The sequence below is a fragment of the Centrocercus urophasianus genome, unplaced genomic scaffold, assembly GCF_019232065.1.
Source record: "Centrocercus urophasianus isolate 14NV4802_14NV808 unplaced genomic scaffold, USGS_Curo_1.0 seq_18, whole genome shotgun sequence".
NCBI lineage: Eukaryota > Metazoa > Chordata > Aves > Galliformes > Phasianidae > Centrocercus > Centrocercus urophasianus.
In genome coordinates, this window is record NW_024884733.1 from 25,139,258 (window position 1) to 25,157,849 (window position 18,592).

Here is an 18,592-nt window from a genome sequence, read left to right on the forward strand (position 1 = left end):
ATCTGTTTTGCTCCTTTGTACTACCACAGCTACGAACCCATGGGGGCTTCTGTTGCTGCTTTGCCAAGTGCAAACACTCAGCCACCACCACATCCTTACAGCTGCAAACAGTGGGCACCACCATCACCCCAAAACAGCACATCTGCTTACCCCCACACACAGCATCTCCATCTCTGCAGCTCAGGGCTAAGGGCAGCGAGGAGGCACCCACATTGCCACCTCCCTGCCACCTGCCCATCTCCCAGCCCAAGCAGCATCCCTGCTGTGGGGCTGTGCCCTATCAACTGGATGCAATTGGCCTCTCAGGGGTCACCCCGTGCAAAGCGTCACCATAAGCTGAGTGTAACCCCAAGCTATGCCATAAGGAAGAATCAGCCCATGGAAAATATGCCAACAGGAGAACACCCCTCGTCCTCAGGGCAGATTCATCCCCAGGTAGGTGTGGCATCCCCAAACGGGTGCACCTCCAGGCAGGTGTGACATCCTCTGAACAGGTGCCCCCCCCCAAGCTGGGGGTACCATCAGGAGGCTGCACCCCTTGGCCAGATGGCACTCCCTTCTTCACCCCCATACAGACCCCACCCCCCAGAAGGCGGAGGCACCCCAAGGACAGCGTCCCCACCCCAATGCAGGGTGCACCCTAGGGGCAGCGTCCTTCCTCGGAGGCTCCACCCCGAAAGCGCGCAGTGTCGCTCCCAAGCAGGTGCCAAACCCAGGGGCCAACGTCACCCTACAGCGGGTGCTTCTCGTCGAGGTGCCCCCCTCTCCATCCCCATCCCCACAAACTGCCCCCAGCCCCGGAGCGTGCCCTTCCCCGCCCCCGTGCACCCTGCACGGCCCGGCCCGCCGCTCCCCGCTGCGCACGCCCGATCCGAGCCGTGCCGTTCCGACCCGAGCTGTGTCGTGCTGTACCGTGCCGGCCCTGCGCATTGTGGTCCTCCGCCGGGGGGGCGAAGATGGCCGAGAAGCAGCAGAAGCACGACGGGAGGGTGAAGATCGGCCACTACGTGCTGGGGGATACGCTGGGGGTCGGCACCTTCGGCAAAGTCAAGGGCTGAGTACCGAGGGCTGAGGGGAGGGCGGGGGGGAACCCCTCCGTGCCGAGCATCATCCGCGGGGCGCGGCGGTGGGGCGGGAGGGAGGAGGTGACCCCTTCCCTGGGAAGGGGTGAAGGGGTCCTGGGCAGTTCCTGGAGGTGCCCCCCAGGGCAGCACCCACCGAAACTTTCCTCCCGCGGCGGCAGGAAGGTGATGCGGGGGGTGGGTGCCCGGGCCGTGGCTTTTCGTTGCCGTTTGAAGAACGCTTAGGACCTAGGGGGTGGGAGGTGGAGGGTGAGGAGGTTCCGCTGCTGCCCCCACCCACTGGGGGGGCTCAGCGATGGGGCCGAACGGGGATGGATGTCTCTGGTTCACGGCTCTGGCACCCAAGCCAGGCACTGGCTTTGCTTTTCGTGATGCAAAGATTTCTATTCCTTTTAATTCTACCGTTATGTGCACATTTTCCCCCCGAGTCATGATATAAAAAAAACAAAACAAAACAATAAAACACCTCTACACAAACGTGTGATCTGAGCAGAGTGAGGAGCTGTGGTTCCCAGCAGAGAGCAGGTCTGGGTGCTGGGGGCAGAGTGGAACCCCATCCTGCTCAGCTGTATCTAAATAACCCCAAACTGACAGCAGGGCAGAGAAAACACCTTAATCACTGTAGCTAAATCCACCTGTGGCCATTAATCAGGCTCCTAAAAATATATGGCCAGGTTTAATCCCAAACCGCGAATTTACCAACCAAAGAATTATCAGAACAGACACTTCTAAAATAAAGGACCATTCAAATCACTCCTGTGTACCAACAGACCTCAAAAAGTGCTCCAAAGGTGATTTTTTTTTTCTTGCAGACCAAATGAAGCCTATTAACAACAGCCTGATTTCCTTAAGGACCCTTCAGGAGTAGCATGAACATCTCCCCCTCCCCCCAACCCCATATATCACCCAATTGGTTAAGAACAGACTTCCAAAGGACGTATAAAATAACATAAAAAGATTTCCAAACTCCATCCATTGTGGCTTAGCAGCCTTTCTATGTGTATATTTTCCCCTGTAACGCCAGTTAGAGTTTGACAGGAGAAATGCAGAATAGCACTGTTTTAACCTAATGAGCCTTAATGTGTGCTCATCACGTTTGGCAGGAAACATGGGAGAGGAGAAGAGACTTCTTTTCCTGATTGCTCCAAGCTTTGTGTCTATTATATATAATAAATTTGCATTAAGCAGGCCGGTGCCATCAGCAGTGTATTTCTTATTGCAGATGCCCCATCCCTGGAGGTGGCCAAGGCCAGGTTGGATGGGGCCCTGGGCAATCTGAGCTAATAAATGGCAACCAGACTATGGCAGGGGGAGGTGGGACTAGATCATCTTTAAGGTCCCTTCCAATCTTAGCCTCTCTATGATTCTATGAAGCAATGAGGGAAAGGATGTCATCTCCCCTCCTGGCAGTGGGAAAGAGCCCATGGGATACATCAGTGCTGTGCGTGCACCAGGCACATCCCATCCCACATAGAGCTCTATCCCAACCACTGCCATTGCACGACAAGCAGTTCTTGGGTGATGTTTGCCTCCATTACTTGGGCTCAAGTTGAGGTCAGTTCCCATTTTTCTGGAAGTTGCTGCTGAAAGACAAACACTGCAATGGGGGATGATCAACTGAAAGAGGCTGAACGGATGAAAGAAAGGGGAAAGGAAGGGTGATACAGCATCTAAGCAAGTGGCACTGGGACAGAACAAACATGTCATTGCTAAATATATGCTTTGGATTGATTTCATTTATAACTTCAGGCTAAGATAAGGGCCAGCACAGCTGATAGGGAAGGATTTTGCTTTCCCTTTCCTAAACTTCTAATAATCCTTGCAAAGCATTTGGAAAAAGCTGAGCTGATCATGCTACCTGAGTTTCACCAAACACACAAGGTAGATGTGGCACTGAGGGACATGGGCGGTGGGCATTGTGGGGATCGGTTGATGGTTGGATTTGGGGATTTTAGATGTCTTTTCCAACCTTAATTATTCTGATTCCATGCATTCAGGAGAATTCATAGGTATCTGCTGCAAAAAAGCTATCTGACAGAGGACTTTAATTATCTCAGCTTACTCTAGGATAAATCTCTCATCTTTTTTCTCCTCTCTTATAAAAATAGCAAAACACAGAGGGTCTTCTGTTAGAAACTCAACCTATTGTATCTCTTCCCTTGTTTCTCCAGCAGCCTCCAGCACTGGAATAATGCAGGCAGTCCCATGCATAAGCAGATGCAGTAGGAGCTAAGGATGCTCACACCATGTCTGCTTTGGTGCAAGGTTTTGGAGTTTACAGTCTCTGTCCAGTGTGCAGTACTTTCACCTCAGTGTCAAATCCATCTGCTGTGCCTGCCCCAATGGAGCTGAGTTTGCTGATTCTAAGCTGCAGGGAAGCTGACTGGAGTACTTGTCACAAGAAGACAAGACACATGCTCAAATCCCTTTTCCTAATACTGCCACTCAGCCCTCCCTCCTCTCCTCAGGCTTTAATCCAGGCACTGAGTGAGAAGGAAGGAGCAGGCTTCCTCATCCATACCTGACATCACCACTGCTCAACCTGGGTACCAGGAGAGGACAGTCCCGTTGGCACAGAGGAGCACATGCATCCTCTCCCTTCTCCATGTGGCAGAGATGGGTTTGCCTTGGCCATGCAACCTCCCAGTGCTTCTTCTCCCACCAGTGTGTGCTGGGCTGGAGAATGTGAGCAAAGGGAAACATTATCCCCAAAGAGCCAAAGGTTTAAAGGACTCCCACCGCATAGTAAATTATGTTGTCTTTTCATCCCTCTCTCAAGACACTCAAGTAGACTTAACAAGCCAGTGGGGACTGGAACAAGAATATCTCCGTATCTAATGCTTACTGTAAGCAAAAGGTGGATTACAAAATAGTCTGTTTGGTTTTAATTATTGGTGTGTTTGAGCTAGAAAAACCTTCACAGAGTTGCATGTTGTTTGTCATGGATGGAAAGAGGATGAACTATTGAGCAGTGAGATTAAAAACAGTAATTATTCACTCCAGGCATGACCTTTGCTTTTTCTTCCAAGGGGATAGTATGAATTTTTCAGAGCTTGTGCTGTGGTAAGGGCAGGAAGAGTTGGAAAGATGGAAGGGATCAAGGTCTTCTTCCTAGTTCTGCCATAAGCCACTTTGCTGTTCCTCAGTTTCCCTGTTGCCTTAGTGCTCCAGTTCTTGAGCAGGACTGAATGAATCATGTGCAGCTGGCAAAATGCAGCTTATTGCACTCCCAGCCACGGAGGTCAGCCAAATCCAAAGTCTAGGAGATGTTGGCTGAAGTTGCCCAACACTCCCTGCGCTGCCTTCGCCAGCCTCTCCTGTGCAATGCCATGACCACCTCAGCAAAGAGAGATGAATGCTCTTCACAAGGCTACTGCTGGTCAAAGCACGACAAGATGGGGAGAATTCCTTGCAAGGCTGTGTGCTTTGGACCCCTATAAAGCTTGAGCGGGTTGCTGTACCCCTGGCACCCATGCCTCCCCAACTTGCCCCGCTTTCCCCTCCCCAAGGATCACCAGGGAAAATGCCTCCTGGGACTATTTTCAGTGCTCTCCTTGTACCACCCAGGAGGAATTATCTGCCTACTTCAGCTCTCTGCTAATCCCTAAATTGCATCCGAACGGCGAAGCTTAGTTTATTCTCATTTCATCTGGTAGTTTGAGTATTACGAAGGGATGAAATGGGCATGCAAAGTGGCGCTTTTATTTTCAAGAGCAGTAAAAAGTGTTTTATTTTTAGGATGCTCTTATTGAGGAAAGAATCTCTGGCAGGTCTTATCTCGTGGCTAATAATAGTGACCTCGCGTGCCCTGAGCAGTGCTGGCGTTGCCTCCTGCCTTCCCCGGCCGCCTGCTTTACATGCATTGCTTCTCATCAGCTCCTTAGAGGCTCTGAAATTACTCAGTCTAATAATCTAATAACAGAATTTGCTCATAATTGTTAACAGCTTCTGCTCTGTGTTATTAGTGATGGGGTAGCACTCGTAATTAGACAGCCTAAATGCATGCTGCGTGCAGGTTTTCTCTGCTGCCTTGGAAAGCCATCCCTATGTTACCTTCTTTAATATCCATTTGGAGATCCTGAGAGGGGGCAGCTTGTGGCCAGAGCACCCTTTTAGATGTAAGCACCTGTTCAGATGTAAACTATCTGTTTACAAGCAGTTTCTGCTGTTAACTTCATTATAAATTTTACTCCCTACACACAGAGCATTTTCTTCCACAGGCTGTTGATAGCAAATAAGTCAGATTCTGAATTCAGTTTGCATTAGCATTAAACTAGTGTGATTCCACCGGTGACGGTGGTGCTTCTCCTGGCTTGTGGTCACTGTTTGTCCCTACACACATCAGCACCTGAGTGCACCAAGTGCATGTCATAAAAACACACGTTGTGTTGTGTCTTTTCTTAAGGCAGAATTTGCAGGAGCTGTTACACTCCAGCATGGTGTTCCTGCAGCTTGTCATCAAAACGAGAAGCATGCTTGAGAAAGTATAAATAGAAATTCATTTTAGTAATGCAAATCCTGCAGTCCTATTCTGGGCAGGGAAAATCCCTGTATCATTTTTTTAAAGAGGTGCGATGGTCTCGTTTTAAGGCAGGGTTTATTGGGGATTCACTCAACCTGTGCATTACGGTGGAGGTTCTTCCCCACCATTTAAATGTATTTGTCTCTGATCAACATAACCTTTTTGAGCTATAAATCCTTGCAAATTACTTTGGGGTATGGCCACCTCCACTTACTCTGTCATATTTACTTAAGCATTTTTTTTCCAATAAGTCCCCTCTTTTCTTTTTTTTTCCTACACTGCAACAGGAAAATAATAAAGCAAAGAGAAACAAAGTTTTGGAACTAGGTGATCTTACAGATCCCTTCCAACCCAAACCATTCTATGATTCTACGATTTAATTATTCTTTTTCCCAAATTCCAACATTGAGTATGTCCATTGGGATTTCCCTTGTACAAATGACCCCAATCTGGTTTTGAAGTCATTTATACATTGTGCACTCATTTCTGCACTTATAGTTGGGGCATTGTATGAAATGGTGCATCATTTTGCTTCCTGTAAACCTGCTGCATTCCTGGGTGTTTGAATCTACCTTTACTGCATAGAATAGGACTCAAGAAATGTAGAAACAGTAACTATAAGAAAGGTGAGGAAAATAAACTCCTGATATCCAGACTATACTTAAAACACCCCGATTTCTAATGTTTATCGCCTTCTTTTGATTATAAATCATCCATCTCAGTATCTTCAATCTCCTGTATGTATCTTGCTTCTCTGCATAATGACTTTGCAATGCCTTCTTTCCATTAGTTGGCGAACACCAGTTGACGGGGCACAAAGTAGCAGTAAAAATCCTAAACAGACAGAAAATACGCAGCCTGGATGTGGTTGGCAAGATCAAACGAGAAATTCAAAACCTAAAACTCTTCCGGCACCCTCATATTATCAAGCTGTAAGTACATGTTCTGCTCACGTTCAGCTGACTCCTCTATCTGCAAAGACTTCACACGTTGACTTGTTTTCAAGAGATGTCTTATAGTACAGTATAGTACAGGATGGTAGATGTGTGGTCAGGTTTGTGCATGTTGAAGCCAAAAATGCTGCTTTTTGAATGTCCTCCTGCTAGCTTGCATGGGAGCACAATCCACACATTGAGGAACTGTAGAAGGTGTTTTTCCTATTGGAGTTTGGGCCATTATAGCAACTATGAGACTTGTCCTTGTGCCAAGTTTTGCTCAGCTAAGCCTGCCCAAACATCCACTTTTCCATTCAGGAGTCATTATAAAGGTGCATAGAGAGGATCTGTGCTTTCCTGCATTGGGATGTTATGAGGAGTCTCTATGATTCTCCTTTTTTGGGTCAGTATCTCACGACTTGAAATGATGGAGAATTGTGCCTGAGGAATAGCAGCTTGGGCAGGCTCTTAGAGTGAAGCCTTGGCCTGAAGTCAGTAGGATTTATGTTTTCATGGCCTGATTATCCAGAGCTTAAAGGAACATATATTTTTTTATTTATTATTCAGACGTAAGTTTTCAACATTGCCATTCTGATGAACCTGAATTTGAGTTGTAAATCAGCACCTGCACTCCTGCCTCTGGGGTTCCGTCTCAATCCCTGGTTTGTGCAGCCAGTCCACATTAATGAGGCACTCGATAATATCTTTGGCATTTCTATAAAAGAAAGCTGTTGAACGGTAACTGCAAGGATAAGTTGACATTTAGGTCAGCCTTAAAACTGGCATGAGATATAGCAAATACCTGGGACTTAGAGGCAAGGGAAAACAAATTCTCCCTAAGTTAAATAACTAACCATGCAGCAACTGTTGACTTTAGAGTAACTTCAGAGTTCCGTGGATTTATTGGAGAACAGATTGGTATTATTTCATGAAAAAGGCAGCAAGAGTCGTTGGCTGATCATCCAGCATCCTTCCAGGCTGCACACACATTCATCAAGCAGACCATTAAAGCCTGGAAATTAAATTCAGTTGATCAGTCTCCTACGATAAATACTTCAGCCCTGAAATACACCGATAAAGAGGTGAAGAGGAGTCTGTGGCACATGAGGCTCCTCTTTCAAACGCTTGTGGTGTCCCATCACTTTACATATATATACAAGAAATGGTCGTGCTGTTAACTCAGATGTCTGAGTGCAAAACACTTTAGAAAAGCTACGTTGATCCTATTGATCTTTACTGGGACTATCACCTGTTCACTTGATCACTTCTGAAAATGAGGTCTATTTATCAGCTGTGAAAAATAAATAAATAAAATAACAAAAGCAAACAGTGTGTCTGAAATAAATCACAGGGAGCCTCAGCTGGTGCTGCTATGCATTGCTACTGCTGCTTTGACCTCAGCTCATTGCCATCAGGTTACGCCGGATGGGAAACTGAAGTGTGTTTGTAGCACTTGGGGATCATTTAGTGGAGGTGGAGGGTAAATTTGCACATCAAGGAGGATATTCTTTTACTTTCCCTCACATTTATCATCCTAGAATGTAGAGGAGCTTAATGTTTGAAGGATGATGTTAATCTTGTGGGGTGCTCGTCTTTGTTTCTATGTCTTTCCAAGGTTAGCTCCGCCTAGTGTCTAGATTTCCTTTTTTATATCTTCAGTATGAAGAAAACCAAATATACTCTGTTCCCACTCCCATTTTAATAATTTTTTTACTTTTGGAGATGTTGTTGCACATCTTAGCCAAAATGGAAACTTGAATGTCAGGACAGTCTTAAACGCAATGGGGTTATCTGGCAGTGATTCCAGAGGATTATTTAAAAGCCTGAAGCAAAAGGGTGAATCTGTGAAAGAGATCCTTTCATAGACAAGTGAAAGATTATCCTGACATGCCCCTTGAAATAAGAGATGGCTTTTCAGAAATGGAAAATGATTATAAACACAAGATCCAAGCATGTGCTTATGTTAAGAATTGACTCGAAGCTAATAATCTGTTTCAAAGCCTTTCCCTTTTTTATTAAGATGTTTTTTCTTTGTGTTTTTGAAGGTACCAGGTCATCAGCACACCAACGGACTTCTTCATGGTCATGGAATATGTATCTGGCGGTGAATTATTTGATTACATCTGTAAGCATGGACGTGTAAGTGCCAGTACCACGTCAGCCCCAAACTTTATGTGGGAAGAGGATGGTGGTCAGAAGTAAAACGGCTGCTAAAGGGAAGATAGCTAAGATTTAGGCCCAAAATAGAAGTTGCTTCGCAGCAATCCCATCTGGAGAGTCTCATACTCACACATAACTTGTGTGCCATTTTTTTTTGCAATGTTCCATGTTGTATTTCGATACGCAAACCGAAATATCCAAAGGTAATGTGTTGCTTAGTGAAGACATTTGGAAAACCACCGTATCTTTTTAGTTTTTAGCTATAGGTTGCTTATCCAACCCCCTGGTTCAGCAGCAGATTTATGTGCATGCCGGGCATTGGAGCGGGGAGCACTCAGTGTGGTCTCCATCCCAGTCATTCTCCTCCTCCAGACTCCCCTTTGGCTCCTCATCAGGCTTTTTGAAGACTTTTTAAGGATGTGGCTTATCCGAGCAGCATTTTCAAATGCCAGTATTCCTACTGGGTATAAATCATCTGAGGAGTAGGCTGAGCACTTGAAACATGATATTATGGTTATAAAATGACTAGTGGACATTCTGGTGGGTAGGAAGCAATCAGGGGGCTAAAAAGGACATCCAGAATCGTGCTTCAGGTGAAGGATCAGCCCAGTGTATATATCTTCTCTATACTACAAAAAGTCAGTAATTGTCTTAGAGTAGCTCACTGGTTGATGATCCATTTACTTTCCTACATACAGTTTTTATTTCCAGCTCATCTTGCTCATTCGGATCTTTTCAGTGACCAATTTGCATCCCATCTGAACTCCCACATTCAGAAACTATTTTTTCACACAGGGAAAAACAAAACAATCAGTCTCCTGATCATTTTATATGTAGTTTTTCTGTCTGTATGTATCATTGCTGTATGACACTTTTGGCTTTTTATTTTATTCCCCAAAGCAACCTTCTCCATTCGTCCACGAAGAACTGTTCCCCATGCTAACCTCTGTGGTGTTTTGACATGGTTAATGGGCATGGTGGTGATGGGTTGATGGTTGGACTAGATCATCTTTGAGGTCTTACCCAACCACAATAATTCTGTGATTCTGCTTACAGTGTGTAATAGAAGTGGGCCCACTGGGAAACCAGTGCCTGATAGGTGGCACCGGTAGGCTCTCCTTGATGGCTCAGCCAAATTTATTTTCTAATTTCAGCTCATTACCATCAGCTCTGGGCTATATCATTTGAAAACACTCACTTACAAGGGGGAAATCTATTCGACAGGGGGAAATCTACTTTCTTTGCTGCTCCTGATTCCAGCACGGTCACAAGCGTGCTCTAATTTTATCTCCACACCGTGGAACACTTTTGGCTCCTTGCTAAGGCAAACCTCCCCTGCCCGGCCCCACATGCCTTCAGAACTGTTTCCCCTTGCATCTGTAGGTTGAAGAGGCTGAGGCTCGACGCCTTTTCCAGCAGATTCTCTCCGCAGTGGATTACTGTCACCGACACATGGTTGTCCACAGGGACCTGAAACCAGAGAACGTGCTGCTGGACGCACACATGAATGCGAAGATAGCTGATTTTGGTATGTGACCCCAGCAGCATTCCAGAAATGCAGCCAGCTCCGAGCCGCTTGCTGGAGCGTGTCTGCGTAGCACGCCTTACAAAACCCAGAGTCTGTTTTCATAACCACTTGCAGTTTCTCTACCTGAAAAGCCCACAGTTATAAACACTGGCCTCTTAGCAAAAGCAGGGATTACTTATTGTAGGCTGCTTCTGTGCTCGCATTAATAATGGAGAAGGAAGGTCATTTGCAAATCTTCACTGTGTTTCAGTATAATCACCTAATATAAGGCTTTAGCTAATTTATGTTTAAGACAGACTCGGCGCAGTTAATTTCACAGTGAGTTGGCTGCACGTGTTTATTTTCATGTGTGTTCTCCTTAGTAGTAAGGCCGTGTGCCTTTGGCCTCACTTCATTTTAGAAATGAACAGTAACAAGAGCCTGTAAGTGGCATTACAGATTGAAACCCAACGTAAAAGCTGAGTTGCCAACCCTGTTCTGTTCAGTGCTGTCTAGCAGTGATAAATCCTTTTGAAGATTTACACATTTCACAACCGTTCTGTTCTCTGAAGAGAATTATGTCTCTTTTCTTCTATGGTAAAGAAAGAAAGTTCTGAGGTTTGCAACTCAGAGAAGCGAAGTTAGTTTGGAGTCAATGCTACTTGTTTGGAAAGAAAATAAGAGCTCAAATAGCAAAGCAGCTCAAAGGTGTCTGCTTAGATTACATCAGATTTCTCCTTCCTCTTGCACTATCTCTTCTCTCTGGCTGGATGTCAATACATAGGCAACACCTTGTTTTTAGGACTGTCCAACATGATGTCAGATGGTGAATTTCTACGCACCAGCTGTGGTTCCCCAAATTATGCAGCCCCTGAAGTCATCTCTGGAAGGTAGGACATGCCGCTTCCAATCATGTGAGTATGTGGTCTTTAAATTTCCCCTTGAGATTGGAACCTGCTCGTAGTAAAGCAGCTGAATGGTTCCAGCCAGTGTTTTGTGTTTGGGTGAGTCTACTGGGAATATCTGAAGGTCTTCTTGCTTGTTGTATTTCTCAATGGCTGTAGCAGCAAAACATGTTTTGCTAAAGATGTTTACTTTGGAGGAATTATTAACAGCAGATATTTACTGTGTACATTGCTAATTAAAGGGAATGAAAATTACTCTTTGGGTGCAGATAACGAGGTTTCAGAAAGATAGGCTTTTCCAGACCACCCCTTTCTCTCCTGCCCACCTATATAAAACACAGTGTGAATGAGGAAAACCACTCATCAAGCGAGCAATCAGTATTCTGTTTAATCACTTCCCCACACTGCTAGACTCTTGTATTGAAAATCCTTGTCTTCAAGTTCCTTAACTTTCAGGCTTATTTTCATGACAGCGGGTTCAGTGGCGGTTGCTTTGTCTTGAACTGATGAATTGAACTGACGGAACTGTAGAGCAGTGGCATCTCTCAGGTGCATCCTGCCAGGCTGCAGCAGCTGCTTGGTATGGGGCATTCTGAACGCAGGCTCTAGGGCTGAATCCAGTCTTGCCCCATTGATACGGTCATGCCACCTCCCGTGTTTTACTGTTGAGACCCTAAATTACATTGATTTTCCTTACTCTCTCTGTAAAAGCATAATGGAGTTTACAAATACAGGTTTTTGAATTTACGGTCTTCTGCATGGTCCTTTGAACCGCCCATCTCCTTAGCATCCACTCCATCCTTTTGAACCATTCTTTGCATGAGTGCTACTTTTCATAATCCAGTATGTCTTTGCCTATAAAAATCCAACGTTTTGTTTAATGTTGTGATGATGACTGTTTTATGCCTGTTTACACAGGCACATGTGTTGGCAGAGTATCTTAGGAACTAGACCAGCATCCAAAAGCCTGTTGTGACTACAGTTCTACATATGAAAGCAAGTAAATCCTCATCATCTAGAAGGGCACAAAGCCAGAAACTCTACAGTGATTCAAAAAAATATTATTCCCATGTTTTTTTTTAATAAAGGCCCAAATCACTTTTTTTTTTCTCAGTACATATAGGAGACAGAAAGGAACAACCTGCCATCTCCATCAGGGGTAAATGTGCTGCTGGAGGTGGATATAGCTGAGCTTCTCCCAGAGCAGATCCAGTATATGAGACCTTGTGTTTCAGCATCATTAAAGTGTACATCATTTGGGCTTAAAAGTCCAAGCACAGTTCAAACAATGTGGCTATCAGCCAAAAAATAGGCATCATCCTATCTGTTGAAATCAGGCATAGACCGGTGGGACTTGGAGGTGATTGCATTAGCAGAATGCCCTGACTTTGCTGCTGTCACTGTTCTCAGTGGGGAAAGTCTCAAACATGAGAGCAGAAATGGTATTTTGTTACTTGGGTAGCATTCAAAGAATGAAAGTGTGCATGGTTTTTGTGTACCAGGTGTGCATGTAGCAGAACTTTTCAAGAGGAGCAAGTGCAGGATGATTAGATTTCACAAACAGACCTCTATTGGTTTTTACAGTCCAAGAGTGTCTCCCAGACACTCTGAAAAATCAGCAGTTTCAGCAAAAAGCAGTGAACCAACAAATCAAGCAGGCAAGCAGCAGCAAAACCCATATATTTGGGGTATCCCGACTTGGTGATGCCAGGAAGCACATTAACAGCTTGTCGGAAGCTGGAGCTCTTGCATACCAGCACACAAACTTCAACTGAAAGTAAACACTCAAGAGATATAGTATCTGCTGCTGTTTAATCTGCCTCCGAATGAATAGAAACTGTTGGCTGAGTCCCCCAGCCTCAGGGGCAAGGAAGCAAGCAGCCTGGCAGAGCTCCTGGAAATGTAGGTTTGGGCTTTTTGGTGGGTCTGGTGGAGGTGCTCATTTTCCTGTTCCATGCATCACGAAGGAGCATGAACAAAAAGCAGCTCTGCGTCATTCTCCATCACCCTCGGGTGGGTTTTTGGCTTAGGAAGCCTAAAGATGCAGAGGGGAATGGGAAGGGTTGTGACCCATTTCTCCTCCCTCACATCACACAGGCTGTATGCCGGCCCAGAGGTGGACATCTGGAGCTGCGGCGTCATCCTCTATGCCCTCCTCTGTGGCACTTTGCCCTTCGATGATGAGCATGTGCCTACCCTCTTCAAGAAGATCCGTGGAGGTGTGTTTTACATCCCTGAGTACCTCAACCGCTCCGTTGCCACTCTGCTCATGCACATGCTGCAGGTCGACCCTCTCAAGCGCGCAACCATCAAGGACATCAGGTCAGCCCACAGAGTGGTTTGTAGGAGCTGTCAGTTAATCCAGCTGGGTTTGGTCCTAAGGGATTTAAGGAGCCCTCCTGCACCCTTCTGTGCTGATGGTGAGGCGAGTGCTGCCAGCTGGTGGTGGGTGATGATTAACCTGGACTTGGTGACTTCATTTCTCAGTGGTTTAACCAAAACAAATGAAAATAGGCAATAGTTGCTTCCTGCAACTTATATACAGATAATGCTATCTTAATGCATTATAAAATAGCCTCAAAAATCTGTTAATAGTGCTTAACAAAACCAGCTCTCTCACACAGTAATCCTAGGAACTCAATATTCACCTGCCATTTTTCAGTACTTTATTTCAAGTACATCTCCCTTTGGATACCAGTTCAGAATAAAAGTGTAGTTGTTGCACCTATCTATCCAATAAAAAAGGAAGAGGAAAACAAGAATTACTAGCTAAAATGTCATACACAGTTCAGCAAATGTCTTTAAATGATGCATTTCTTGTGCAGTCAATGACTGTACTGCCCATGAAGGGGAACAATTGGGCACTTAAACAGATATTTGTTCCTTCAGATATCATGAAGTGTTCATGACTGGTAACACAGCTTTGAAAGTTTCACAAACTGAGTAATTCTAAAAATATTGATTTTGTGAAAGTGGAACCCCATATGCATTTTGTGGAATTTATAGTAGTCGTTACTGTAACGGGCTTTAGCAGGGGGTTGGACTGGATGATCTCCAGAGGTCACTTCCAACCCCTATGGTTCTGTGATTACATGTAACTGCCATGCTAAGCATATGCATAAACATCACAAGTACTTACAGGACATCATGGGCTGTTAATACTTTTGCAATTGATGGCCTGAGTTTAACCATTCAAATAGAATCTGAATTATAAATGCCTTCTAAACTTCACGAGTCCTGAAGAGTAGATTTAATTATATATTAGAGCAACAGCATGCATGGCAAGATTACCAACTGATAGGTGGCACCTATAGCCGAAGCTTGCTCTGGCATTTACCCACTTAATTGCCATGGACTTCACTGTAAACCAGTGGGAGTTGTGGGCCTGGGCAGCTTTAAAATATAAGAAGGACATGAAGATATTAGAGAGTATCCAAAAGAGGGTTGCAGAGATGGTGAAAGGTCTGGAGGGTAAGGTATATGAGGAGTGGCTGAGGTCCCATGGTTTGTTCAGCCTGGAGCAGAGAAGGATGAGTGGAAGCCTTGTGCTGGCTACAGCTCCTCAAAGGATATTCTATGATTCCTCTATGAAGTGCTGTGTCTGATGGTGGCCCCTCTCTGCCTTCCCCCAGGGAACACGAGTGGTTTAAGGAGGAGCTGCCCAGCTACCTCTTCCCAGAGGACCCTTCCTACGATGCCACCGTCATCGATGACGACGCGGTTCGGGAGGTCTGTGAGAAGTTTGAGTGCACTGAGTCAGAAGTGATGAACAGTCTGTACAGCGGTGACCCCCAGGACCAACTCGCGGTCGCCTACCACCTTGTCATCGACAACCGGAGGATCATGAACCAAGCCAGCGAGTTCTACCTAGCCTCCAGCCCCCCAACTGGCTCCTTCATGGACGACAGCATGCACATCCCTCCCGGTGTGAAGCCGCACCCCGAGCGGATGCCACCCTTGATAGCAGACAGCCCCAAGGCACGCTGCCCTTTGGATGCACTCAACACCACCAAGCCTAAACCTCTGACTGTCAAAAAGGCCAAGTGGCACCTGGGGATCCGCAGCCAGAGCAAGCCCTATGACATTATGGCCGAGGTGTACCGAGCTATGAAGCAGTTGGATTTTGAGTGGAAGGTAGGAAATGTGCTTTGGGGAGGTTTTCAGTTGTTTTTTTTTTTTGATTATGACTTGAGTTGATCGGGGAGGTCAGTCTATATATGGTTACAGCCTCAGCTGTTTCCAAACAAATGCCCACAAGATGTTCTGTATCTGTGCCATTTATTTGTGGTGTGAATAAGCGTTTTTTGTTGGTTTTTTTTTTTTCCTGAATGCCCTAAGCCGCTGTCTGGAAAGATAATTCTGTCTTGTTTAGCTGCAGGGATAAGAGGAGCTGGTCACATTTCTAATTTTAGTGGCTAATTCCCTGCGAGGTCATCTCGAGTGCTCCCAAGAAAAGCATCTCCTGTTATTTCTGCTTGGGTCATAGTAGTTGCATGTCCTGAAATGGCACAATACATTTCTCCTTGTTCCTACTTATGTGGTGGTTTCACAGTGATGGGTAGCTAAGCTCTGCCGTGCTGCTCTCTTGATCTCCCTCTTCAAAAGAACTAGGGAAAAAATTCAATGAGAAAAGCTCATGGACTGAGATGAGGACGGGAAGATCACTCACCAATTACCGTCACAGGTAAAACATTCTCAGCTCTTCTCAAAAACTCAGTGCAGTTATACGAGCTCTCCTGGCCTTTCACAACAGCCTTGTGCAAGCATCAGCACCAAGAAAAGGAGAATTTCTGCTCAGATATTCATCACTGGAGTCAATATCCTCCTTATTTCATGTCCAGAGGGTTTTTGCTGTGTGAATGACCTCAGCCCTTGAGAAATGCTCAAATTTTGTGCCTGTGCATCTTTAAAGTCTCACATATCCTCCTTATTTTGATAACATTGTTATGTATTTAAAGATTAGTAGCACCCAGAACCTGATTTCATGGCACCGTCGAGGAGATGGACTGCCTCCAGATGCATGTGCCTACAAGAGCCAGACATTTGTTGGCTGAATGGTTTTATGGAGAGCTAACAAACCTAACGTATTTCTGGTACATCTCCACAGACTGATTCAACCAAGTGCCTTTATGTAGGCAGTGGAGCTTATTTTATATGAGGAGGTTTCACAGCAATCTTTCCCATCCTAAGAATAACTTCAGGCGTGACTCTTAGCTCTTCCATCTGTGCCACCACTTGATAAATATAGCACAGAGAAAGGATCTCATTGCGAACGAGATGCAGCAGATTGTGGGGTGGGAAGTGGTGAGAGAAAATGCGTAGCACAGCTCAAGACTGATTGGTGAACACTGTTTAATTCTGCTGATGGGAGAGGCTATGATTCCCTACCATCCATCCCGCCTGGCTTTCCAAAGCATGGTCCTGGTATATGGGTCTGGGAGTGGATTCTGGCTCATTAGGCCTTTGTTGCTGTTGAGGGAACAATAATATTGGTTTGGTGCCTGGAGAAGAGTCTGCAACAGCTTCATCTGCCATCAGGGCTGGTGGATCAGAGCCCCAAGAATTGTTTTCCAAACACAACTGTAAGAGGAAATAGGAGAAGAAGCCATTTGCTTAATTTTTGAAGAATTGCTCTTTCTAAAACCTGTGTCTTGCTAGTCTTTTAAAAAATAATAGAAGGAAATGAATGTTGCTCTTCTTGCCTTGAATGGTATTCCCTAAAGCTGGTTGCCCATTGCAGGTGGTGAACTCCTACCATCTCAGAGTGCGTCGGAAGAACCCGGTGACGGGCAATTATGTGAAAATGAGTCTGCAGCTGTACCAGGTGGACAACCGCAGCTACCTCCTGGACTTCAAAAGCATTGATGGTAAGCAGGAATTGATGCACTGTGAGATGTAGAACACATTAAACAGCAAGCTCGGAAGTTTTGAGGAAAAATAATAGTTCTTTCAGTTCCTGAATGCTTTTGTAGGATGTGATGCTGTTTCAGGTCAGTTATGATCATAAAATATTCCAAGTTGGAAGGAGCCCACAAGGATCGCTGAGTCCAACTCCTAAATCCCTTCTGATCCATTCGTCTCCACTACTGTTACTAGTTCTTTAGTAAAGGGATACCAAACTAATGCTGTTACAATTATTTCTTGCTTTTCCTATTGCCTTAAAGACGAGGTGATGGAGCAGAGGTCCGGCTCATCCACCCCGCAGCGCTCGTGCTCAGCAGCTGGCTTGCACCGGCCAAGACTGAGCATTGATGCTGCAGCAGCCACTGAGTGCCAGTCACTGATGGGGTCCCTGAGCGGCTCCTTCGTGGGCAGCATCTCCTCAGTGCCCCCACGCCTGGGCAGCCACACCATGGACTTCTTCGAGATGTGTGCCAGCTTGATCATGGCTCTGGCTCGCTGAGCCGGGCGCCGGACTCCCAGCACATGGCATTGCACTGTGAGGACCAGCTCCAACGTGGCCGTTGTGTTGTTCTTCTGCTTCCTTCCTTCTCCTCACCACTCCACAGCCTGCAGCACAGAACCAGTTCCTCTGTTAGAAGATCCCAAGTGCACTCAAAGGACACAGCCCCTCAAACGAGGCATTGAGGAAATCAGGAATGACTTCGTTTCACTCGTTAGACCAGAGTGAAATATATATGAGCTTTTTTATCCTGAACCCAATGGGATACGTGGGCAGGGCTGTAAAGTAGCAAACATATCATTGACTTTTGGTAGAGAACTCCCTCCTGGTTGATCCTGAATTCACAGAGCCTTGGGCAAGCATTTCTTTCCCCAGCACACATTGATTCAGGTTGTACCTCCCATACAGCCCCAAGCAGGGGGAGGACAGGGCTTCCTGGAACCTCTGGCAATGCTTTCACCCTAAAACAAGCAGCTGCTGCAAGTACCATCCCACCCTCTGTTCTTTTTCCCCTACTAAAGAAGGGTGAGGGGTGGCATGTGCAAAGCTCCCATTGCAGACATGGGGCAGGATGCTGCTGAGTCCTCCAGATCCGGCTTTGCATCATGGCTTCGGTGCACTTAGCTCTCACATTTCCCGTAGGAAGATTTTGCCCATGTCACCACCCCAAAATCTCTGCCAAAACTGCCTGCCTTCACCTGCCAAGGATCCTGCTGTCCTGATGCAGAACAGGTTGGGACCTTGCTGTGACATGAAGAAGGCGGAGATATCGCAAGCATTTCACTGTTTCTTTGCTACTGGCTGTCTGAAGGACAGGGTTTTATATTTTAAAACAAACAGTGAGGATTTTTCAGGTTAAAATTCTTGTTATTCGAGGGTAAACTCTAGTGCATGTGTGACAATTCCTTTGTTTAAAAGAATGATTACTTCTCATTGCATAGGCTTAATCTAATGGACAGCATTGGCATCTGCTTGGCTTTGCTACGGTATTTAATTCCATTTGATTGCAAAGGAACTTAGTCTAATCAGTCAAGGAACAAACGCTTTATGAACACTTTGCCAAAAAGTCCTGGGAGGG

The 18,592-nt window shown here is 45.7% G+C and overlaps 1 protein-coding gene across 1 annotated transcript; it reads left to right on the plus strand.

Annotated features, from left to right (window-relative positions):
• The first annotated feature begins 938 nt into the window (after positions 1–938).
• On the plus strand, positions 939–17,993 carry PRKAA2 (protein kinase AMP-activated catalytic subunit alpha 2). Its single transcript, XM_042818960.1, has 9 exons — positions 939–1,053; positions 6,395–6,536; positions 8,585–8,678; positions 10,083–10,227; positions 11,009–11,096; positions 13,209–13,433; positions 14,744–15,245; positions 16,852–16,978; positions 17,276–17,993. Exons 1-9 carry the CDS (start codon positions 957–959, stop codon positions 17,512–17,514), a joined length of 1,659 nt encoding a protein of 552 aa, XP_042674894.1. The 5' UTR covers positions 939–956; the 3' UTR covers positions 17,515–17,993.
• The last annotated feature ends 599 nt before the right edge of the window (positions 17,994–18,592 follow it).

Bases quoted from the DNA above. Each gene is read 5' to 3' on its own strand.
- PRKAA2 (XM_042818960.1), top strand. From the start codon at position 957: ATGGCCGAGAAGCAGCAGAAGCACGACGGGAGGGTGAAGATCGGCCAC. The intron at 6,537-8,584 runs GTAAGTACATGT...GTGTTTTTGAAG, and splicing joins CACCCTCATATTATCAAGCT to GTACCAGGTCATCAGCACAC. The intron at 13,434-14,743 runs GTCAGCCCACAG...GCCTTCCCCCAG, and splicing joins GCAACCATCAAGGACATCAG to GGAACACGAGTGGTTTAAGG.